This window comes from Pipistrellus hanaki (genome assembly GCF_964339955.1).
Source record: "Pipistrellus hanaki genome assembly, chromosome: 8".
Lineage (NCBI taxonomy): Eukaryota > Metazoa > Chordata > Mammalia > Chiroptera > Vespertilionidae > Pipistrellus > Pipistrellus hanaki.
In genome coordinates this window covers 3426808-3448870 of record NC_140510.1, presented here as the reverse complement: position 1 = coordinate 3448870, position 22063 = coordinate 3426808, and the positions used below count along the sequence as shown (strand labels likewise).

Here is a 22063-nt window from a genome sequence, read left to right as displayed (position 1 = left end):
GGAGATGTTCTGATTGGTCAGTAAAGGTGCAAAAGCCAAAGCTCAAAGAGCTCCAGTTGGACAGGAACCTCTCAGTCCCATTGGTCAGAATGGTATTCCAGGAACTCATTTATAAGGATCAGCTCAGGACAGGCGCAGAGAGCAGGAGCTGGCAGTCTGGTTTGTGGGTTTTCCCTGAAACACAGCCCCTGGTAAACAATGGCTGCTAGACTCTGGTTAGGATTTTGGGCCCAGTCAACCACAAGGAGTCCTTCTAAGCAGGAACAGTCTTTCTTGGGGTCAACTGTGGTATTTATGATTCACAGAGCAGACGACAAAGTTAAATAATAAAAAAAAGTAAAAAAAATCAGCTCTATAATGTGAGTTAAGAAACTGTGTCTTGTTTTTTATTTGAAGCATCATCTGAAGTATTATGACAGTGGCAAAAAAGCACCCAATAGAAAGTTACTAACAAAAAAGTTCACTCAAGAATATTAAAATACGTATTTTCATTCCTTAAAATAAATGTTAACTCCTTTTGTCCCAGCAAGGAACAGAAAAACAATAGTCCGCTCGTAAGTTCTTAAACACAGTCTGTATGTACAACTGTTAGGTGAGGGAAGTGTTTCCGTCCTTGTTCTGGCATTCTCAGGGGAAGGGTTTATGTCATACAAACAAGCCAGTCAAAATTTTACACCTTTTATGTATTTTTGTTAATCCTCAGCAGAGTTTTTAGAGAGTGGGGAGGGAGAAAAGAAGGGGAGAGGGAGAGAGACATTTTGGTGCCCCCTTGCCCCCAAATCAGGAACCTGCAACCCAGGTAGGTGCCCCTGACCAGGAATCGGGTGAAGCTCTAACCACTGAGCACACTGGTCAGACATCTTTTATGTACTTTTAAATCTATTTCTGGCTTTTAGCTCACTTTGACTTAATAGTTAAAAATACACCGTCTAAAGACATTGGTTGGGTGAGTAAAATGATCTGCCCAGTGTCACATATTCTAAAACAATTTTAAATAGTGATTTATATTGTCAAATAAATAATTCAAAGGACATAGTAATCCCTGTAGATTAAGTTGCTACTGTCAGTATAAAATTAAACTTTATAAAATTCTTCATAAAATTTATGAAACGGGAGCTACCAAAACTTGTGGTTTCAAACAATGACTAAGAAATTCTGAAATATAATTTTTTTCTTTATTGTGCTTTAAAAAAATCTGTTTTTAGCCTAAACCGGTTAGGCTCTATGGATAGAGCGTCGGCTTGGGGACTGAAAGGTCCCGGGTTCGATTCTGGTCAAGGGCATGTGTCTTGGTTGCGGGCACATCCCCAGTAGGGGGTGTGCAAGAGGCAGCTGATTTTTTTTTAATTTTTTTAATTTTTTTATTTTTAAAATATTTTATTGATTTTGTACAGAGAGGAAGGGAGAGAGATAGTTAGAAACACCGATGAGAGAGAGTCATCGATCAGCAAGAGGCAGCTGATTGATGACTCTCTCTCATTGATGTTTCCAACTCTCTTCTCTCTCCTTTTCTCTCTGTACAAAAATCAATAAAATATATTAAAAAAATAAATAAAAAATCTGTTTTTAATCCTGAGGAGAGGACATGTTTTTAGAGAAACACTGCGTGGCTGCCTCCTGCAGGGTGGGGGGGAGCTCCCTAGGTGTGTGCTTGGCCAGAGTGCAAGGAACCCCAGCTTTTCAGATTCGCCTGCGGGCAGCGCCCCGGCCCCGCCCCCCAGCCCCAGAACCCCGCCCCCGCCCCGCCCCCCGGCCCAGCCCCAGCGGCCAGTCCGCCGGCCCAGCGCCCCGGCCCGGCCCCGCCCCAGCGCCCCGCCTCCGCCCCGCCCCGCCCCGCGCTGCGTGCGAAGATGCTTTGTCAGGCGGAAAGAGCGCTAACCCTCTCTGTGGGCCTCACCGGCAGAGCCTCGGTCTCCGCAGCCGCCCCTCCCTCCCGCGGGGCGGTGTGCTCCGCGCACGGGAGCCCGGAGGAGGCGGGGCCTCCCCGGGACAAGATGGCGGCCGCGCGACGCTCTGGGCCGCCCCGCCACGACTCGGTGGCCGGAAGTCCTCTGGGTTTCTCCAATCGGAAGCGGAAGGAAAGGGCCGTCGGCGGCCGGGCTCTGGCTCTGCGAGGCCGGCCGGCGAGCGGAACCGCGGGAGGCGCGTGTCGGCCGCTCACTGGCGCCGGCGCCGTCCCCGCCCCCAGCCCCGCCCGGCGCCGTCCCCGAGCCCGGCGGACGGAGCGGCCCGGCTGGGCCGGAAGGGGACGCGAGCTGCCTGGTGTCGCGGCTGCGCGGCAGGTGACAGGTACCCCGGCTGGCGCGGGAGGTCTCGCGGACGGGAAGGGTGTGGGGCGCGAGGTGCCCCTCTGCCCTGTCCCCCGCTTCCGCTTCCCCCCACTCATCTCCCCGGTGTCCCCGCACCCGCCGCGGGCTCCGTGCAGGTCCTTCCCGCGCGGCCGCGGTGGGAGCTCGGCGGAGGCTCCGGGACGCACGTGCCGGCGGAGTTGGGGGGCCGGCGGGAAGCGGTCCCTCAGCTCTTTCTGCTGGGCTCCCTGAGCGGAGGGTCTGGCTGGACGCTGTGAGCGGTTCCCCTGGCCGAGGGGACCGGCGGGAGGGCGTGTGGCTGCGGCTGTGAACTGCTCTTGTTCCTTGGCCAGACACATCGTTTATTTAGCATTTCTTGCCAGATTTGAAAACTAGCATATTTCGTGCTACACTATTTTTGCAACATCCGCCATGCACTTGCTGGCTAGTTTTATTGCGGGGGGTGAAGGCATTTTAAATAGCTATTTAGCAACATTACAAAATTTGGGATGATTGTAGCCTCTCTCTTTGGCTTGCTTTTGATAGACTTAGCTGAAACTCATTTTTTAATTAATGGAAATGAACATTGCGTTGTACGGTAGTATATCACCTTTGCAATGCACATTTAATATCAGGGGAATACATGGAACTATTAGACTTATTTTCTGCAGCTACAATACTTGTGATCATTTTCATATACTTGTATCAGAAATTAGACTTATATGGTTCACAACAAATGGCTTTGTAATAGGTATACACGTATATTAAGTTTAACTATTGGAGAAGTGAAGTTATTTTTAGGGAAAGGTATGCCCTAATATTTTTCTACTGGGATATATGTTGAAACACGGATGGCCATCTCTGCACTTGCAGGGTGTGAGTTGCTAAGAGTTTATTAAGTATTATCTTCAGGTTAAGAATAGGAGAAGAGAGCCCAAACCCAATTGGCTCAGTGGATAGAGCATCAGCCTGCGGACTCAAGGGTCCCACATTCGATTCCCGTCAAGGGCATGTACCTTGGTTGCGGGCACATCCCCAGTAGGGAGTGTGCAAGAGGCAGCTGATCGATGTTTCTCTCTCATCAATCTTTCTAGCTTTCTATCTCTCTCTTCCTCTCTGTAAAAAAACTCAATAATAAAAAAAAAAGAATAGAAGAGAAAGTTGTCGATGACTCAGAATTTTATACCTTTTTTGTTTTCCAAAAATTGGAAAGCATTTCCATATTATAAAATTCAATATTTCTGATATCTTATTATAGATCCAGAGATAGTGTCTTTAATTAAAACTGAGAAAAACAGGCCACAGAGTAGATTTTACAGATGATACATTTGGACCTAGAACTTTTTTTTTTAGTTTTTAAAATTTATTTCAGAGAGGAAGGGAGAGGGAGAGAGAGAAACATCAATGATGAGAATCATTGAGCGGCTGCCTCATGTGCACCCCCTACTGAGGATTGAGCCCACAACCCAGGCATGTGCCCTTGACTGGAATCGAACCTGGGATCCCTTAATCCACAGGCCAATGCTCTATCTACTGAGCCAAATCAGCTAAGGCAGACCTAGAACTTTTTTTTTTTTTTTTTTAATATATTTTATTGATTTTACACAGAGAGGAAGAGGGAGGGATAGAGAGTTAGAAACATCGATAAGAGAGAGTCATCGATCAGCTGCCTCTTGCACACCTGCCACTGGGGATATGCCCGCAACCAAGGTACATGCCTTGACCAGAATCGAACCCGGGTCCCTTCAGTTCCCAAGCCGACGCTCTATCCATTGAGCCAAACCGGTTCCGGCACTTTTAAAATTTTTTTTTAATCCTCACCCTAGACTGTATTTCTATTGGTGAGAGATAATCCGGGAGAGAGAGAAAATCAGTTATCCCCTGAACACCCCAAATGGGGTGAACCTGCAGCCTCTGGTGTACAGAATAATGCTCCCACCGGGTGAGCCGCGGCCAGGGCTGGGCCTAGAACTTTTAAAGAATGTTTTATTAATCTATCATGCCACATTGCAGATTTTGACAGCTATTATTTCTCAGACTATTCATCTTTATAAACAACATTTAAAGACCAATGGGGTCAGGGTGATAAGGGATCTTGTGAAATGAAGGCATCCTCAAACAAAGTCCACTTCAGTGATGCTCTTACCTTTGCTTCTCTAGACCAGCTAGACCAGCGGTTACCGACCAGTAGTCCGTGAGACCCGACAGGCTGGTGACCGCTGATAGACCACTGTTTCCTCTGGTTCTCTGTGGAATCAAGGAAGTGGGGCCACAGTTGGAAGGCTCTTGAAGGAGTAACTTTCCTCCTTTCTCATCTTTAACCAGGAACTCCTTCTGTTGCTCTTTTTTTTTTATTAAAAAAACAAAATTATTTTTGTCTTTGCTCTTGGTGCAACTCTTCTTTCCAGTTTCTTTCATTTAACCCTTAATAATGAAGCCTGCATTTATTTCATTTTGATAATTTCCCGTGTTCCAAGCAGTAAGCTAGGCATGTGACAACTTTCGAGGAGCCCAGCCTAAGTATGGATCTGTTAGGCTAGTGGGATGTTTTGCTCTGGTCCCAACTTCAAACCCACATGCTTGGTTTCAGTTAAAACTGTTCCTATCTCAGCCTCCTGTGTCCCAAGGACTCTGTCCCCAGAAAATCCTTGTCTTGCCCTTGTTTGCTCAGTCTGGCTCTGCACAATTTGAATTCTTATCCCTTGTGAAACAGAGAACCAGGAGAGAGAACATGGTAGAGAACTTTTAAAAGCAGCCAATGCAAAGCTGTGGCTTACTCAGCCTCTGGGCTTCCATTTTCTCACTTTTAAGCAGGAGTGCCAGCAGGATGCAGCATCCTCATGGCGTCGCTCCTGTTTGCCAGGCTGTTGCTATGGTGAACAGGTAGACATGGCTGCTCCCACTCAAGGAACTGCAGTGTTTGCAAAGCACCTGCCGGGCTCCACCCAGAGTGATTGCTTACTGAGGGCTGATCTTCAGTTCCTGTAGCCCCAGTTTCTCACCTGGGTCATCTGCCTTTGTGGGATTACCCATCTAGACTCCTTCTGGAAAAGCCATGCATATGGCCATCGCATACTATTGGCTCAGTAGTTTAAATATATTTTATTGATTTTTCACAGAGAGGAAGGGAAAGAGATAGAGAGCCAGAAACATCGATGAGAGAGGACCATCAGATCAGCTGCCTCCTGCACACCCCTATTGGGGATGTGCCTGCAACCAAGGTACGTGCCCTTGACTGGAATTGAACCCGGGACCCTTCAGTCCACAGGCTGACGCTCTATCCACTGAACCAAACTGGTTTTGGCAAGGCATATATATTTTTAAATATATATTTTATTGATTTTTTTACAGAGAGGAAGGGAGAGGGATAGAAAGCTAGAAACATCGATTAGCTGCCTCCTGCACCCCCCCCCACTGGGGATATACCCGAAACCAAGGTACATGCCACTGTCCGAAATCGAACCCGGGACCCTTCATTCCACAGGCCGACGCTCTATCCACTGAGCCAAAATGGTTTTGGCTTAAGGCATAGATTTGAGGCCATGTAATAACGGTGACATGTTATTCTGTAATTTAAAGACAGTTTTTAGTTTTTCCATGCTGATGTGTTTTATTAGGACAGCGTGGTGTAGTATGGGGCACCTTTTGCAGTGATATTCATACTGCCTTTTCATTTTCACAGGGACCCGCTGTGGCAGATACTGTTACTCCGATTTTAGAGACTGGGAGACTAAGGGCGAGAGAAGTTATTAGGTAACATGCTTGTGGTTAAACTGCTAGTAAGTAGCAAACTCAGGAATTGATCTAAAATGTTTTCTCTTTTCCATGACCTTGTTTTTTCTATCAGGCAGGCCTGTGGGGAGGGTGTCTGTTACTACCCTAAGAGAGGGGGTGGTCTGAAGTTGTGGAAGTTTGTGTCCTTCTGTGGGAATGTTGGTAGCTTCTGCTAGATTAAGAAAGGGCCCTACATTATCCTCTCTGCAACCTCACCCGGCCCCAGCAGCTCCTTCCCCACACTGCTAGTACCTTTCATTGCCAAAAGTCTAGTTTGGTTAGCCCTAGTCTTTGAAAATACTGATTGCTTAAACATACTTACTTGTAAATGGGATGTTCATATTTTTTGTTTCCAAAGAAACTGGCAGAGCCTGTATTTAAAACCCACGTAAAAGCAGCTTTTCTATTTGGTAGAATTTATTTTGCTTTTGACCTGTGCCCTTTAGAGATGTTGTGTGTTATTTGAACAGAATGATAATACTTTTTTCTAAAAGGAAGATATTAGCTGGTGGCCTGCAATATGGACTTTCTTTCCCCAACAATAGATTTTATTGTTGTTTTTTCTTAATCTTCACCTGAGTATACTTTCCCATTGATCTTTTAGAGGAAAAGACAGAGAGAAACATTGATGTGAGAGAAACACATTGATTGGTTGCCTCCTGCATGTAGCCAGGGCCGAGCAGGGAAGAGCCTGCAACCAGGATATCTGCCGTTTACCGTGTCCTTGACCTTGCCCTTGATCAAAATTGAACCTGCAGACCCACCCTTTGGTCCGCAGGCCGATGTTCTAGCTCAGTGGTCGGCAAACTGTGGCTCGCGAGCCACATGCGGTTCTTTGGCCCCTTGAATGTGGCTCTTCCACAAAATACCACGGCCAGGGCTAGTATTTTGAAGAAGTGGCGTTAGAAGAAATTTAAGTTTAAAAAATTTGGCTCTCGCTGAAACCGGTTTGGCTCAATGGATAGAGCGTCGACTTGGGAACTGAAGGGACCCGGGTTCGATTCTGGTCAAGGGCATGTACCTTGGTTGCGGGCATATCCCCAGTAGGGGGTGTGCAAGAGGCAGCTGATCGATGACTCTCTCTCATCGATGTTTCTAACTCTCTATCTCTCTCCCTTCCTCTCTGTATAAAAATCAATAAAATATATTTAAAAAAATTTGGCTCTCAAAAAAAATTTTAATCGTCGTACTGTTGATATTTGGCTCTGTTGACTAATGAGTTTGCTGACCACTGTTCTAGCTCTATCCACTGAGCAAAACATGCTAGGGCCTCCAACAATAGATTTTACCGCCAGTTTTGAAGAGTTGGGACCAGCCTTTCCAGATATTAATGCTCAGAAGCACAAGTTTGGCTTAGTGTTTCCCACACTCACATTCCCTTCAGGCGACAGGTGGCACTTGGATGTTGACTTAGATAGCCCAGGCAGAAGTATGATTAGCAATGAAAGCTCACATCAAAGGGGTCTGAAGCTGGAGACTTTCTCTGAGGCTCAGTGCGCTGGGGGCTGCTGCTGAGAGTCCAGGAGGCCTGCATTTTATGGCTGTGCTGATTTACTGTGACCTCAGCTGCTTTATTTTGTGGTTGAGTTCTTACATTCCTCGTTTCAGAACCTACCTTTGATTTTACATCGAGACCCCTCATATATCCTTCCTCGGGCTCCCATAGCACAACACCACAACCGGGTGGCTTACAACAACAGCAGTTTGTTGTCGGACGGTTTTGGAGGCTAGAAGTTGTAAGGCACCAAACGCTACACCTGACAAGCTCAGAGAAGATCTGCACAGCGGCTTTACACACTCAGGAGACTTAAAATAACCACAAAGGATAGTCTGAAATTTAAACTCTTTTAGCTGGAAGCAGTTTATGGTGGGTAGTCATGTTGTGTCTGTCACTCAGCAAATATCTGTTGAACTATGTACATCAAGCATGTCAAACTCACAGCCAGCGGGCCACACCGCACGCCTCAGGAGTTTGACATGCTTAATGTACATAGTAGGGCCGTTATATTTAGGAAGCATTTCTATTTCTTTAATATTCATGGTATTTTGTGTCTCTTAGTATTAAGATTGAGGTTTAAACAGTTCCTTGTAGCTAAACTTTTGTTTTCCTTTTTAGGGGTTTGCTGTAAAATGGGACTTTTGATTGTATTCACTGGACTGTGGCTGTTTTCCTTAGTAAAGGCCGATTCAAAAGCCATTACAACCTCTCTGACGACAAAATGGGTTTCTGCTCCATTGTTGTTAGAAACCAGGTAAGAGAACATTTTTCCCTTTCATATGTTTGAGCAAAGTACAGACTTTCTACTAGTGAATTTTCAGGAGCTTTTTAGGAAGTGAGGTTATCACATGCATTTATGAAGGCCTCTTTCCGTGTGCGCTGTGCTGTTAGAACACAGAATCTGCCTATTAGTAGGATAGGACTATATGGATTCATGGAGAGATTTCTTTAGATAAGTAGGTTGAATTGGTTAGATTATTATGCTATCTTTCAGGAAGAGTGTATGTGGTAAGAAGGGAAGAGAGAGTTGTACTTAAAGGAACATTTCTACTTATATATTTAAAAGGAAGAGAAGAGAGCTTGGCAGGATATGGGGAAAGGAGGAACTGCTTTGGGAGAAGACAAAATAAGATAGTGCCGGAAGCAGAGGAGATGGCCAGGTTCTGTCTGTTCGAAAATGTGCTTGTTCGACATATGAGCACTGCCCCATCAGGATGATTCTAATCAAATCAGAAAGTTCTCTTACAATTAGAATTGGCAGCACCTCTCATTTTTGGTGTTTCATAAAGCAATAATATGTCTTAAAATCACTAGTGCCTTAAAATCAACAAAATACAATAGTCAATGATTTCTTGAAAAATTTTATATTCCAAGTGTAACTTATATACATTATATATAGCATATATTACTTCTATATAACCAAATACCCTTCTTTTAGACTTTTTTTTTTTTAATGTTTACAGATGGAAACTTATTGTGTGTGAATAATAGCTAGGACTTGCATAGAATCTTCCTAAAGTGTACGTTAGGTGGGTTCAATGGCAGGCATCTTGGAAATTGATAGTGCTAGAAATTTGAACTGTTGAGTTACTTCAGTTAACTTTGTGGTCTGTCTTTGTGATCTTCAACTTAGGATTTCATCTTCTAACACTTCCCCCTTAACCACTAGAAAAATGGGAATGAAAGCTTTGTCCTGTTGGTTATGTATGTGAATATGGCATCTTCTAAGGAAAAGCCGAGTTTGGCATTGATAAGGGGCAAGTAGGATGCTTGGGCGTGGTCTTGACTTGCTTAGAAGCCCCTGACTTGCTGCTGAGCAGACTTGCTTCCATCTCTACTGCGCCTGCTTTTCTCATCAATAAAATGGCAAAGGCAAACAAGAAAAGCACTGCATCTGAGTCGTAGTGATGTTGCAGTAACTAGCCTGATAGAGGGGGTGAGCTCCTCAAATACAAGAACTTTATTAGATTTAGGGCACTTGTTTAAGTGAAGTGACAGATCTTTTGAAATCCTAGCCTGCCTGTGACAGGACTCCTAACTCACCTTTTTCTTGCTTTTGCTAACCTTATTTTTATTTATTTTTTCAAATGTTCCAACCCCCATCCCCTCAATTGCTCCCCTCCACCAGGTTCCCACCCTTCCCTCTGCCCTTTCCCTACCCCCCATTGTCCTTATCCATAGGTGCACAGTTTTTGTTCAATCTCTTCCCACACCCCCCACTCCTCATTTCCCCACAAATTGTCAGTTCATTCCCCTTTCATTCCTCTGGTTCTATTCACCAGTTAATATTGTTCATCAGATTTTTTATTTTTATTTTTTATTAATATATTTTATTGATTTTTTACAGAGAGGAAGGGAGAGAGATAGAGAGCTAGAAACGTCGATGAGAGGGAAATCTCGACCAGCTGCCTCTTGCATACCCGCTACCGGGGATGTGCCCGCAACCAATGTACATGCCCTTGACCGGAATCAAACCTGGGACCTTTCAGTCCGCAGGCCGACGCTCTATTCACTGAGCCAAACTGGTTTCGGCTCATTTAGCTTTTTTTTATTTGTGAAGCTCTTTATCTGGCCTTCGATTCTGAGTGATAGTTTTGCTGGGTAGAGTATTTTTGGCTGTAGGTTCTTGCTATTCATCACCTTGAATATTTCTTGCCATTCCCCATCTGGCCTGCATGGTTTCTGTTGAGAAATCAGCTGACAGTCGTATGGGTGCTCCTTTATAGGTAACTACCTGCTTTTCTCTTGCTGCTTTTAAATATTCTCTCTTTGTCTTTTGCTCTTAGAATTTTAATTATGATGTGTCTTGGTGTGGTCCTCTTTGGATTTCTTTTGTTTGGGGTTCTGTGCGCTTCCTGGACTTGGAAATCTATTTCTTTCACCAGGTGGGGGAAGTTTTCTGTCACTATTTCTTTCAATATGCTTTCGGTATCTTGCTCTCTCTCATCTTCTGGGACCCCCATAATTCTGATGTTGGTTTGCTTGAAATTGTCTTACACTATCTTCAACTTTCTGGATTCTCTTATCTTCTTGCTTCTGTAGAGGAGTGTCCTTTGGCTCTTTGTGTTCCAAATCTTTGTCTTGATTCCTGTGGTCTTCCAGTCTGTTTTTAGGACTCTGTGTAATATTTTTTATTTCAGACAATGTTTTCTTTATTTCTAGTTGATCTTTTTTCATATCCTCATAGGTCTCATTTATTTTTTCGGCCTTTTTTAGGAAATTCTTGAAAAACCTTCTAACTGTAGTTTTGAACTCAATGTCCATTCTTTTACTTTCCGCCATTTCCTTCCTTTGTGTCCTGCCTCTTCTCTGCATTTGAGCTGCTTCCCTGATTTGATGGAATAGTTTTGTGTGCTAGGTATTTTGGTAGAGCCCAGTAGCACAGCCTTTCCAGTTACCTGAGGTGGACAGTCTTGGTGTAGCCCTTTGTGGGCTGTATGTGGAATCTTGTTGTTAAGCCTTAGTTGTTGTTGGTATCACTGGGAAGCGTTGATTTCCAAGCCAATTGGCTGTCAGGATCAGCAGTGTTTTCAGCTAGGAGGACTTCTGTACTCTGCTTGGATGGGGCGGAGTCTCGGGGTGGTGCAGACAAACTTTGGTTCCCTGTCAGTCCCGCCTTAGGAAAGTCCTATTCGTGGTGAGTCCCACAAGATTGGTTGCAGGCGCACCCGTCTTTGGTATAGGCGCAGACTAGCTTTGGATTCCCATCAGTCCCTCCTTAGGAAAGTCCTATTTGTGGCGAACAAGAAAGCCAGCCTCTGGGAGGGCTTCTGGGCTCCTCTTGGATGGGGCGGAGTCTCCGCTAACCTTATTTTTGATGATTTGTCTGATGTAAGTCTAGGCTATTGAGATTTACTATCACTCTCTAAGTGCATTTGTGTTATTAACTGTAACATGTTTTATGATATTCTGCTTACCATTCTTACCTGAATTACATTCCATTACTCTCACACTGATTAGTTTCCTATTTTCCCCAGTGTACATTGTCTTAGAAGATACTTTTGGCATATCCCTATGGACTTTTGAGAAAGTATGTTAAATTTGTCAGTCTTAATTGATCACTTTTTTTCCAGTTTCTTTGATGTGTACTTTTGGTACTTCACCAGTTTACTCAGCACAGACACCTTTACAGGGTATCCTGGCCATTTGCCAGTTGTTTCACTGTTTTGAGCCCTCTCTTTAGCTATTTGCAGACAGTTTGCTAGAGTAGTGGGACATGTATGCAACTCAGAAATGAGCTGTCTTATTTGAAACCACTCCATGTGCACTCCAGAGCTAGCTGACGCAGGCTCTGCGCTGGTCCTGGCAGCACTGATGGTGGGTGTGGTCCAGAGGGATGGTCCAGACTCTCTCCATACATCAATGCTCCCTGTATTTGGCTGTAGGGACAAAAACTATTCCCAGCTGTATTTTAAGATTGGGCCTGATGCTTTGTAGTTATCCATGAAGTGTTATACTAGTATATTTAATTGAAGTCAAACACTGGATAGGTTTGACTTCAATTAAATATAGTTGCAGAAATATGTAAATGAAGTATATTAAAAATGAAAACATCATTTTTTGACTGCTAAATATTATAATGGCTCAAGAATATAGCATGATAAAGATATAAATCAAGAATATTGGAACTCACATTCCAGATTTTCCATTTGCTAACTCTGTGCCTTGAAGCAAGTCTACTGAATTGTAGGGTTGCTGTGAGGATTTGGAGACATGGATGAATATGCTGAGCTTAGTGTCTGTCACGCAGTAGAGCCACTTAAATACTCACTTCCCTTTCCTTTCTAGTTCTGTATTAAAGAAAGACCTACTCTGATCTCCCACAATAACTTCAGAAATCGAACAAAAAACAAGTTTACTAGCAGACTTATGCTGATTGGTAGACATTTGGTTTTTTAAAAATATATTTTATTGATTTTTTTACAGAGAGGAAGAGAGAGGGATAGAGAGTTAGAAACATTGGTGAGAGAGAATCATTGATCAGCTGCCTCTTGCACACCCCCTACTGGGGATGTGCCCGCAACCAAGGTACATGCCCTTGACCGTAATCGAACCTGGGATCTTTCAGTCCACAAGCCGACTCTCTATCCACTGAACCAAACCGGTTTCGGCTAGACATTTGTGGGTTGTTTTTTTTTTCCTAGTTATGATTTCTTTTGCCAAATATTAAAACCTTTTTATTGGGATTCCAAAAATGTTTATAATCGGAGAGAATGATATAATTTGCCCTTCTTCTACTTACCAGGTTTTTACAGTTATCAATTTAAGTCCAGTAACCATTACTAGCACTATTTTCCTCCCTTCCCCCGCTGAAATGTTTCTTTGTTTCGTTTTTTATGTTTCTGTTGATTTTTAGAGAAAAGAAGAGGGACAGAGAGATAGAAACATCGATAAGAGAGACACATCATCGATGGGCTGCCTCCTGCACACCTCCCCCCCCCCCCCCACTGTGCTCTGACCAGGAATCGAACCAAGGCCTCTTGGTTGCTAGGTTGACCCTCAACCACTGAGCCCGCTGGAATGTTTTAAAGCAAATCCCAAACAGCATATAATTTCATCTGTAAAACTATAGATTTTTTTTTTTTTACTCAGTGGGATAGGCATAAGAGGCTAATAAATGATTTAAAACAAAAAGCAAACTAGTATACTGTAAACAAATGGCAGCATGCCTTTGAAAAGTATCTTGTGTTCTTATCTTTCCTGAGCTAGTTCAGTGAGTGGATCTAGTAATTATTTTTCTTAAGACAAATTTAGATGCTCTAAGAGCTATTTATGCAGTGGGATGAAAAAGAATGTATAGTTTAAGAAGTTTTCCTGTCATTATCTGAAAAGCATATATTTACTTAAAATAAGCCTTTATAGGGGGACCTTAGCTTCCCTGAATCCTTGTTCTCATCATACATTTAAAAATATATATATATTTTATTGATTTTTTGCAGAGAGGAAGGGAGAGAGATAGAGAGCAGAAACGTCGATGAGAGAGAAACGTCGACCAGCTGCCTCTTGCACACCCCCTATCGGGGATGTGCCCGCAACCAATGTAGATGTCCTTGACTAGAATCGAACCTGGGACCTTTCAGTCTGCAGACCGACGCTCTACCACTGAGCCATACCGGTTTCGGCTCATCATACATTTAAAAAAATATATATATTTTATTGATTTTTTACAGAGAGGAAGAGAGAGGGATAGAGAGTTAGAAACATTGATGAGAGAGAATCATTGATCAGTTGCCTCTTGGACACCCCCTACTGGGGATGTGCCCGGAACCAAGGTACGTGTCCTTGAGCAGAATCGAACCCTGGACCTTTCAGTCCGCAGGCCAACGCTCTATCCACTGAGCCATACTGGTTTTGGCTCATCATACATTTGATCAGTGTATTCCCTCCCCCTTCTGCTCACTTATTTGTGAGTGAAGCTTTAATTTAGGAATTTAATGTTCATCTGCATGTCATAATCTATCTGTTTTACTGTCTGCCTTCTTAGACTGTAAACCACTGTCCGGTTGGTATGAAATCTTAGTCACCCCCTAAGCACTGCCCTGCCAGCCTGATTGATGTCTAACTGCCCCCCCTGCCAGCCTCTTTGCCCCCAACTTCCCTCCTCTGCTGGCCTTGTCACCCCTAACTGCACTCCCCTGCTTGCCTGATTGCCCACAACTGCCCTCCCTTGTCGGCCGGGTCCCTCCCAACTGCCCTCCCCTGCTGGTCATCTTGTGTCCACATGGCAGCAGCCATCTTTGACCACATGGGGTCAGCCAGCTTGTGTGTTGGAGTGATGGTCAATCTGCATGTTACTGTTTTATTTGATAGGATAGAAGCCTGGTGCATGGGTGGGGGCCAGCTGGTTTGCCCTGAAGGGTGTCCAGGATCCGGGTGGGGGTTCCCTTGGGGTGTGGGGCTGCCTGAGCGAGGGGCCTGTGGTAGTTTGAGGCCGGCCAACACCCCCCCCCCCCTTACCCCCCAGGAGCAACCCAAGTGGAGGCCCTGGTATTTGGAATTTATTTACCTTCTACAATTGAAACTTTGTATCCTGGAGCAGAGCCAAGTCTTCTGCTTGCTCTGTGGCAGCAGCCAGTTCTGATGGGGTTTATGTATCTTCTTTAATTGAAACTTTGTAGCCTGAAGTGGACGCCTAGGTCAGCCAGGGCAGGTGCAAAGCTTGGCTTCCTCCAAGCCTCCCTCCTGCTCTTCGTGGTGGCAGCCATCTTGGCTGGAGTTGATTTGCATATTCATTCTGATTGGCTGATGGTCGTGGTTGGTGGATGTAGTGGGGTAGTTGTTAATTTGCATATTACTCTTTTATTAGTAGGATGTATTGTAAATTAAAAGATAAACTGAATATTTGGAAACTCATAAGAACTTAATTTCCTTTCTTTAGTAATAGAGCTTATATTTGAAAATTTTTGTTTTAAAGTTATTTTATATTTTTCTCCCAGTGAATTTTTAGCAGAAGACAGTCAAGAGAAGTTTTGGAATTTTGTAGAAGCCAGCCAAAGTATTGGATCGTCAGATCATCACGGTAAATTGAAGCCAATGCTGCTTTGACTTTGTTGTCTGGGAAAATATCGGGAAAATGCTCTTTCAGAGTATATGTGGCACGGCAGTGAATAGGATTCAATTTTAACTTAATCACTAGAGTTATGATGGCAGCCAGCAGAGCCAACACAGACTAATAATAATTTTTGAAGTTTATAACTTGGGTTTAAGCACTATCTTTGACTTTCACCCTCTTGTTTTTGTGTTGTTTTATTAAAAACTAGAGGCTCAGATCACAAAATTTGTGCACAGGGTGGGGCGTGTCCCTCAGTCCAGCCTGCACACTTTCCAATCTGGGACCCCTCGAGGGATGTTCAGCTCTCTGTTTAGACCCGATCCCAGTGGTCTAAACGGGCAGCCGGACCTCCCTCTCACAGTCCAGGACTGCTGGCTCCCAACTGCTCGCCTGCCTGCCTTCCTGATTGCCCCTAACCCCTTCTGACTGCCAGCCACATCACCCCCTAACCACTCCCCTGCCAGCCTGATTGATGCCTAACTGCTCTCCTGCCAGCCTCTTTGCTCTCAGCTTCCCTCCTCTGCTGGCCTGGCCACCCCTAACTGCCCTCCCCTACAGGGTTGATCTCCTCCAACTGCCCTCCTTTGCAGACCTGGTCACTCTTAACTGCCCTCCCTTGCAGGCCTGGTGCCTCCCAACTGCCCTCCCCTGCTGGCCATCTTGTGTCCACATAGGGGTAGCATCTTTGACCACATGGGGGAAGCCATCTTGTGTGTTGGAGTGATGGTCAAATAGGATAAAAGCCTGGTGCATGGGTGGGGGCCAGTTGGTTTGCCCTGAAGGGTGTCCCCGATCTGGGTGGGGGTTCCCTTAGGGTGTGGGGTGGCCTGGGCGAGGGGCCTGTGGTGGTTTGCAGGCTGGCCACACCTCCCCTCGCCCACTACCTAAGCAGAGGCCCTGGTATCTGGAATTTATTCACCTTCTACAATTGAAACTTTGTAGCCTCAAGCGGAGCCAAGCCCCCTGCTCACTCCTGCTTTTGCCATTTCTGTGTAGGTTCATGTATCTTCTATAATTGAAACTTTGTATCCTGGAGTGGAGGCCTAGGCCAGCCAGAGCAGGTGGAAAGCTTTGCTTCCTCCATTGCTGGGGTAACCCTACCCTGCTCTCTCCAGCTCCTTGGCTGCTGCCATTTTTCTTGGGATTTATCTTTTATAATTGAAACTTTGTATCCTTGAGTGGAGGCCTAGGCTGGCCAGGGTATGTGGAAAGCTTGGCTTCCTCTATAGCCTTGGAAATGCAAGCCTCTCAACTGTTCCCTGTGGCTACAGCCATCTTGGTTGGGTTAATTTTCATACTTGCTCTGATTGGCTGGTGGGCGTGGTTGGTGGGCGTGACTTGAGTGGAGTGATGGTTAATTTGCATGATACTCTTTTATAGGTAGAATGTGTGACTATTTTGTGGAAGTCAAAGTCATTTAGTATTAAGTTAATACCCATCAGAATTGATTCATTTTTTAAAAATAAACCATTTATATAAGTGATTTATTATCTGTTAAGTCTAACCTGTTTATTTATTTATTTACTGTTTAATCCTCATGTGAGGATACTTTTTCCATTAATTGTTAGAGTGGAGGAGAGGGAGGAGGACACAGTGAGAGAAACAGCAGTATGAGAGGGACACATCAATTGGTTGCCTTCCACATGTGCCCCGACCTGGGCTTGGGATCCAGTCTGCAACCCAGGTTCGTGCCCTTGACTGGGAATTGAACCCTAGACCCTTCAGTGTGTGGACTGATGCTCTAAACTCTTCACACACTGGTCAGAGCAAGTTTGTTATTAAGTTAGTGCCACCAAAAATGTTTTCTATTATGTCTGCCAGCCACTCACAGATTGAGTGTCAGGTATCAATTAAATTACAATGTAATTTTCTCATTTGTTTACAGATTATGATGTGTTTTTATATACATTTTCTAATTGAATATAAGCTATATAGAGTATAAAAATGAATAGTTAAAGATATATGAGTATCTAAAACCTTGGTATTAAATTGACAGGCGCATTTGAAGAGAAAATACGTAAAAATTTTGTGACCGCTACCGCTGCTAAAAGTAAACTAAATTAATTTTAACATAGATTTTTATTCATACAATATGTATTTAAAAAGTTCTGTCTGAGTTTTCTTTTGGTATAAACACAGAACAATTTTGAACAAGCATCTGTAAGTTTTAGTTATATAATTCAGAGTCAACTAGAATTGTTTGAGTTATCAGAAAAATCATTTTACATTTAGTTTATAATTTTATGAACAAATAATAAAGTGGGCTTATAATGAATTTGAACTGTGACATATAAATGACATGTCTTCATTATAAGTGGTAGTGTTCTTGATTAGAATGATGTGAGTATGAATTCTTGAAAGTAATTGTGAAAGTATGTTAAACATTTTATTTGAAATATTATCTGTAGTCTACCACCCAAAGATATTCATCAACATTCTGACACAACTTTGCGATATTCCTTTGTGATCTCTTTTTCTACTTAGATGCTAATGCAGACTGTCCGTTTATATTTTGCTTTTTAAAATGTTAATATTTTCTAAAGAAAAGCTATTGTATATGAAAGGTTATACTTACAGAGAAAAATCTTGTTACCTCCCTCTTTTTGTTTCTCTCCCATATTTTAAAAAATGTATTTCATTAACTTTTTACAGAGAGGAAGGAAGAGGGGGAGAGAGTTAGAAACATTATTGAGAGAGAAACACTGCTTCCTGCACACCCCCTACTGGGGTTTCGCCCACAACCAAGGTAGTACATGCCCTTGAACGGAATCGAACCTGGGACCCTTGAGTCTGCAGGCCAGCGCTCTATCCACTGAGCCCAACTGGTTATGGCTCTACCATTTTTTATAACCATTTAATTTGGTTAGCCTTTAAATTTTTTTTTTTTTTTTTGCAACAAATACATATCTATTCTTATTTCTCATTCTTTCTTAGAGTGAAAAATGATAGCTTATGGTATTATATATATTGTTTTATATGTTGCACTTTTCATTTAGCAACATATCCTTCGGGTTTTTTCATATTGGTTCATGTCCTTTTTTCTTCCTAATTTGTTCCAATTGTTTGTTTAAATGCTTTATCCCAAACTATAGTTTTATCAGCATCATTTAATACCTTGCACTTCCTCATCACCTGGCTGAGGAGTGTTGGGTTATTCGAGTAGAGAGCATGTAGTAGGCACTAGGGATACAAAGACAAATAAGTCATAGTTTCTGCCTATGGGGACTCAGACTATATGGGGAGGAGTAGATAGTGAATAAGTAATTTAGTAATAATGTGAATGGAAGAGGTGAGCAAAGAAATATGAGAGCAAAGAAAAGATGTACTTGGTCCAGTGAAGCATGGGTAGTATTGGGGGTGTCTTGGAGTACTTAACTAGCAGTCCCATGTAGAAGGAAGACTGGATAAAAGGCAGAAGGGAGGAAAAGTTCACTTGTGTACTCCAGGGAATTCGGAGCATCTGACAGTAGTTCCAGACAGTATAGTGGTGAAATGTTGCTTTCCTAGGCCTGTGTGTCACAGAGCTCTATACCTTACAAGCTATCTTACTGGGATATCTCCAGTCATGGGACTATTTTGCTTCATATTTTTTCTTCGCAGGCACTGATTCCTCCTATTATCGTGCAATATTGGGAGTTGCATTTCCGTTTCTGTCACCTCTGCAGCAGAATTTGCTGAAATTTTCTCTGTCTCTCCATTCCTACTCTGCTACAATTCAAGCCTTCCAGCAGGTGAGTGCAGTGCTTACATGTAACAGTGTTTGTTAAGGGTTGTATAGCATGATAATCAGATATATTGTAGTTGCATTGAGGGGCTGTAACTTTTCTGCTTAAAATTTTCTAGGATTTATGATTTGTTTGTAAATAAGCAAAGTTGTTGTTAAAACCTTCAAAACACATAGTATAAGAAATATAATTTCTTATTTTCATTTAAGAAATTTAAAAAGAATATATACACAAAAAAGAGACTATGAGACTTCATTTGTACAACATAGCCTAGGAGGTAGTCTTTGTTTTTGTTTTTTTAATCCTCACATAGGATATTTTTTTCATTGCTTTTTCAGAGAGTGAAAAGGAAGGGAGAGAGGAGGAAGAGAAAGAGAGAGAGAAACATTGATGTGAAAGAGACACATCTACTGATTGCCTCCTTCATAAACCCCGACCAACTAGGGTTCGGGAGCGAACCTACAACCCAGGTACATGCCCTTTGTCAGGAATTGATCCTGAGACCCTTCAGTGTGTGGGCTGATGCTCTAACCATTGAGAACACTGGCCAAGGCAGAAGGTATGGTCTTGCTAAACCAATAGACCCTCACTCTGATCACAGCCTGTAGATCTCAAAGCAGTTCACAGGAAATAGAGACATGGGAAATGTGAGGTAGTATAGCAGGGGTACAATCAGCAAAATCCAGCATTTGGGAGCAGTGGTTCTCAACCTTTCTAATGCCACGACCCTTTAATACAGTTCTTCATGTTGTGGTGACCCCCAACGGTGAAATTATTTTTGTAGCTACTTCATAACTGTAATTTTGCTACTGTTAACGAATCGTAATATAAACCTCTGTGTTTTTTGATGGTCTTAGGTGACCCTGCTAGTGGTTCTCAACCTGTGGGTCGTGACCCACAGGCTGAGAACTGCTGCTGTAGAGCCTAAAACCATCGGCTTTATGGTTATGAAGTAGCAACGAAATAATTTCATGGTTGGGGGTCACCACAACATGAGGAACTGTATTAAAGGGTCACGTCATTAGAAAGGTTGAGAACCACTGCCTTAGAGTAACAGGATTTGATAACTTCAACAAATAAGTTAAAAGGAAAGGGGAACTGGGAAGGAGGTACTTCAAAAGAGACTGAAAATGTGTCAACTTAATGCAATTTGCAGATCTTGTTGGATTTTTCTAAAAATATATTTTTATTATTGACTAGTGGCCTGGTTCATGGATTCATGCACATTGAAATGAAATTAATTAGTAGAAATATTTTAATATCACTATTTGTTCTTTCTCTATAATAGAAGTGTCAGAGATGAAAGGAAATTAGTAAAATGTATATGAAAATAATATATAAATTGCTTAATAAATAAACAATATAACAACAACAAAAACATTACATAAAAACAACAAAAACATAAAACAAAAACAAAAACATGGTATAAAAACAACATTGATAAAACAATGACTGACAAATTGATTAAACTCATTTTAATATCTCTATGTAAATCACATTAAGAGTAAAAACATTGCCAAAACTGGTTTGGCTCAGTGGATAGAGTGTCAGCCTGCGGACTGAAGGGTCCCGGGTTCGATTCCGGTCAAGGGCATGTGTTTTGGTTGTGGGCACATCCCCAGTGGGGGGTGTGCAGGAGGCAGCTGATGGATGACTCTCTCTCATCGATGTTTTTCACTATCTCTCTCCCTTCCTCTCTGTAAAAACATCAATAAAATATATTTTTAAAAAAAGAAGAGTAAAAACATTTTCAGAGTGCTTGACTAATGTCAACAAAGACAACCAAATTCACGATTGACAGTGACAGATCGAAACACGTGTGATTGGCACCAGCGAGAATATATATATCATACATGCGTGAGTCAACATTTATTTTTAAACTAGAGGCCAAAAGTACAGAGTCAACAGGATGAGGCAACACATACCATGTTGAAGATAAAAATCTTACTGGCACTGCCGATAATACTAGCATCGATGCACATCTTTGTATTGAACAGAGTTGCTGAGATGACAGGGAATCAATAGGATCTGTTTTGATGTATTTTAATGGAACCAGTTTGCCATTGCAAGGACTACAGGTTGCAGCAAAGATGTTTAAGAAATATATATATGTGAAAAGCAGTTTTATGTAGGGATTTCCTGTAGAATTTGCCATGCTTACACTATTGTTGGAGCAGCATTTGAGGATGCCCTGGGTTAAGGTATCTGAGGCAGCCATTTCCCAGACCCTGGATCACCGGTAGGCCTGCACATTGGGCTGGACAGTGTTAAAGCAGAAAGCAGTCATCAGGCAGCTTCAGGTGGACGGGGTCAGCAGGCCCACCCCCACAGGTTTCTGAGCATGAATTGAGGAACAGAAGAGCTGTGTTGTGATCCGAGCAGCATTTGTTTCTCCCCAAACGTACAAGTTTTAGTTCTTCTAGTGGTTATGAGGAGCCATGTATTGGGAGTAAAGAGCTTACTTCCAGTATAAAGTGGGTCAGTGCCTCACTGGTGATGCTCTGTCCTGGTTATAGACACTCTGATAGTGAATATTAACACACACAGTGAAGCATTGTTTTCAAGTGGAAAAGTTAACTAGATGGTTGCTACACACAAATTAGTGAAGAAGTTGTGCTTATGCCATATTTTTTGTTAAAATCTTTTACTTTGAGATCTCATTTCAGAAGAACGGCATGATCAACTTTTAGCCATACCTGTGATGGTTGTGAATGCTCACAATTGTGCATTCTTAGAGTTTATCCATCCTGGGGGATTTGCAAGTTGTTCACCTAAAACACATGTGTCAAACACAAGGCCCGCGGGCCAAATCCAGCCCGCCAGGCCTTGCAATGTGGCCCGCACCGCGCTGTCATCACTGCACTCCGCTGTCAGTTTATGACATTGTCAGTTTATGACTGTTCAGTAAACCATTCGGCCCGCGATTTAGGCTGGATTTTAGATTTTGGCCCCTTCTCTGATTGAGTTCGACACCCCTAACCTAAAACATTCTTAAAGTGGTGGCTTCTTGCCCTAGCTGGTTTGGCTCAGAGGATAGAGCATTGTCCTGCGGACTGAAGGGTTTGGGTTCGATTCTGGTCAGGGGCATATGCCCGGTTGCGGGCCCTGTGGTTGGGTGTGTGCATGAGGCAGCCGATTAATGATTCTCTCTCTTCATTGATGTTTCTGTCTCTCCCTCTTCCTCTGTCTCTAAAAATCAAAAATACTTTTTTTAAAAAGTGGTGGC

At 43.1% G+C, this 22063-nt stretch overlaps 1 protein-coding gene across 5 annotated transcripts in view; it reads left to right on the top strand.

The window, feature by feature from the left end:
- Positions 1-1979: 1979 nt before the first annotated feature.
- UGGT1 (UDP-glucose glycoprotein glucosyltransferase 1) overlaps positions 1980-22063 on the top strand; it is a 151931-nt gene continuing 131847 nt past the window's right edge. For 2 of the 5 annotated variants that reach the window (XM_084891989.1, XM_084891988.1), the window contains exons 1-4: positions 1980-2289; positions 8179-8314; positions 14997-15079; positions 18713-18843. In XM_084891989.1, the coding sequence (XP_084748115.1) occupies positions 1995-2289; positions 8179-8314; positions 14997-15079; positions 18713-18843 (645 nt within the window). In that variant the 5' untranslated portion in view covers positions 1980-1994. Of the gene's footprint in view, positions 2290-5970; positions 6068-7907; positions 7930-8178; positions 8315-14996; positions 15080-18712; positions 18844-22063 lie in introns of those variants that run through there. The other 3 variants (XM_084891991.1, XM_084891990.1, XM_084891992.1) reach the window with 3 other exon arrangements.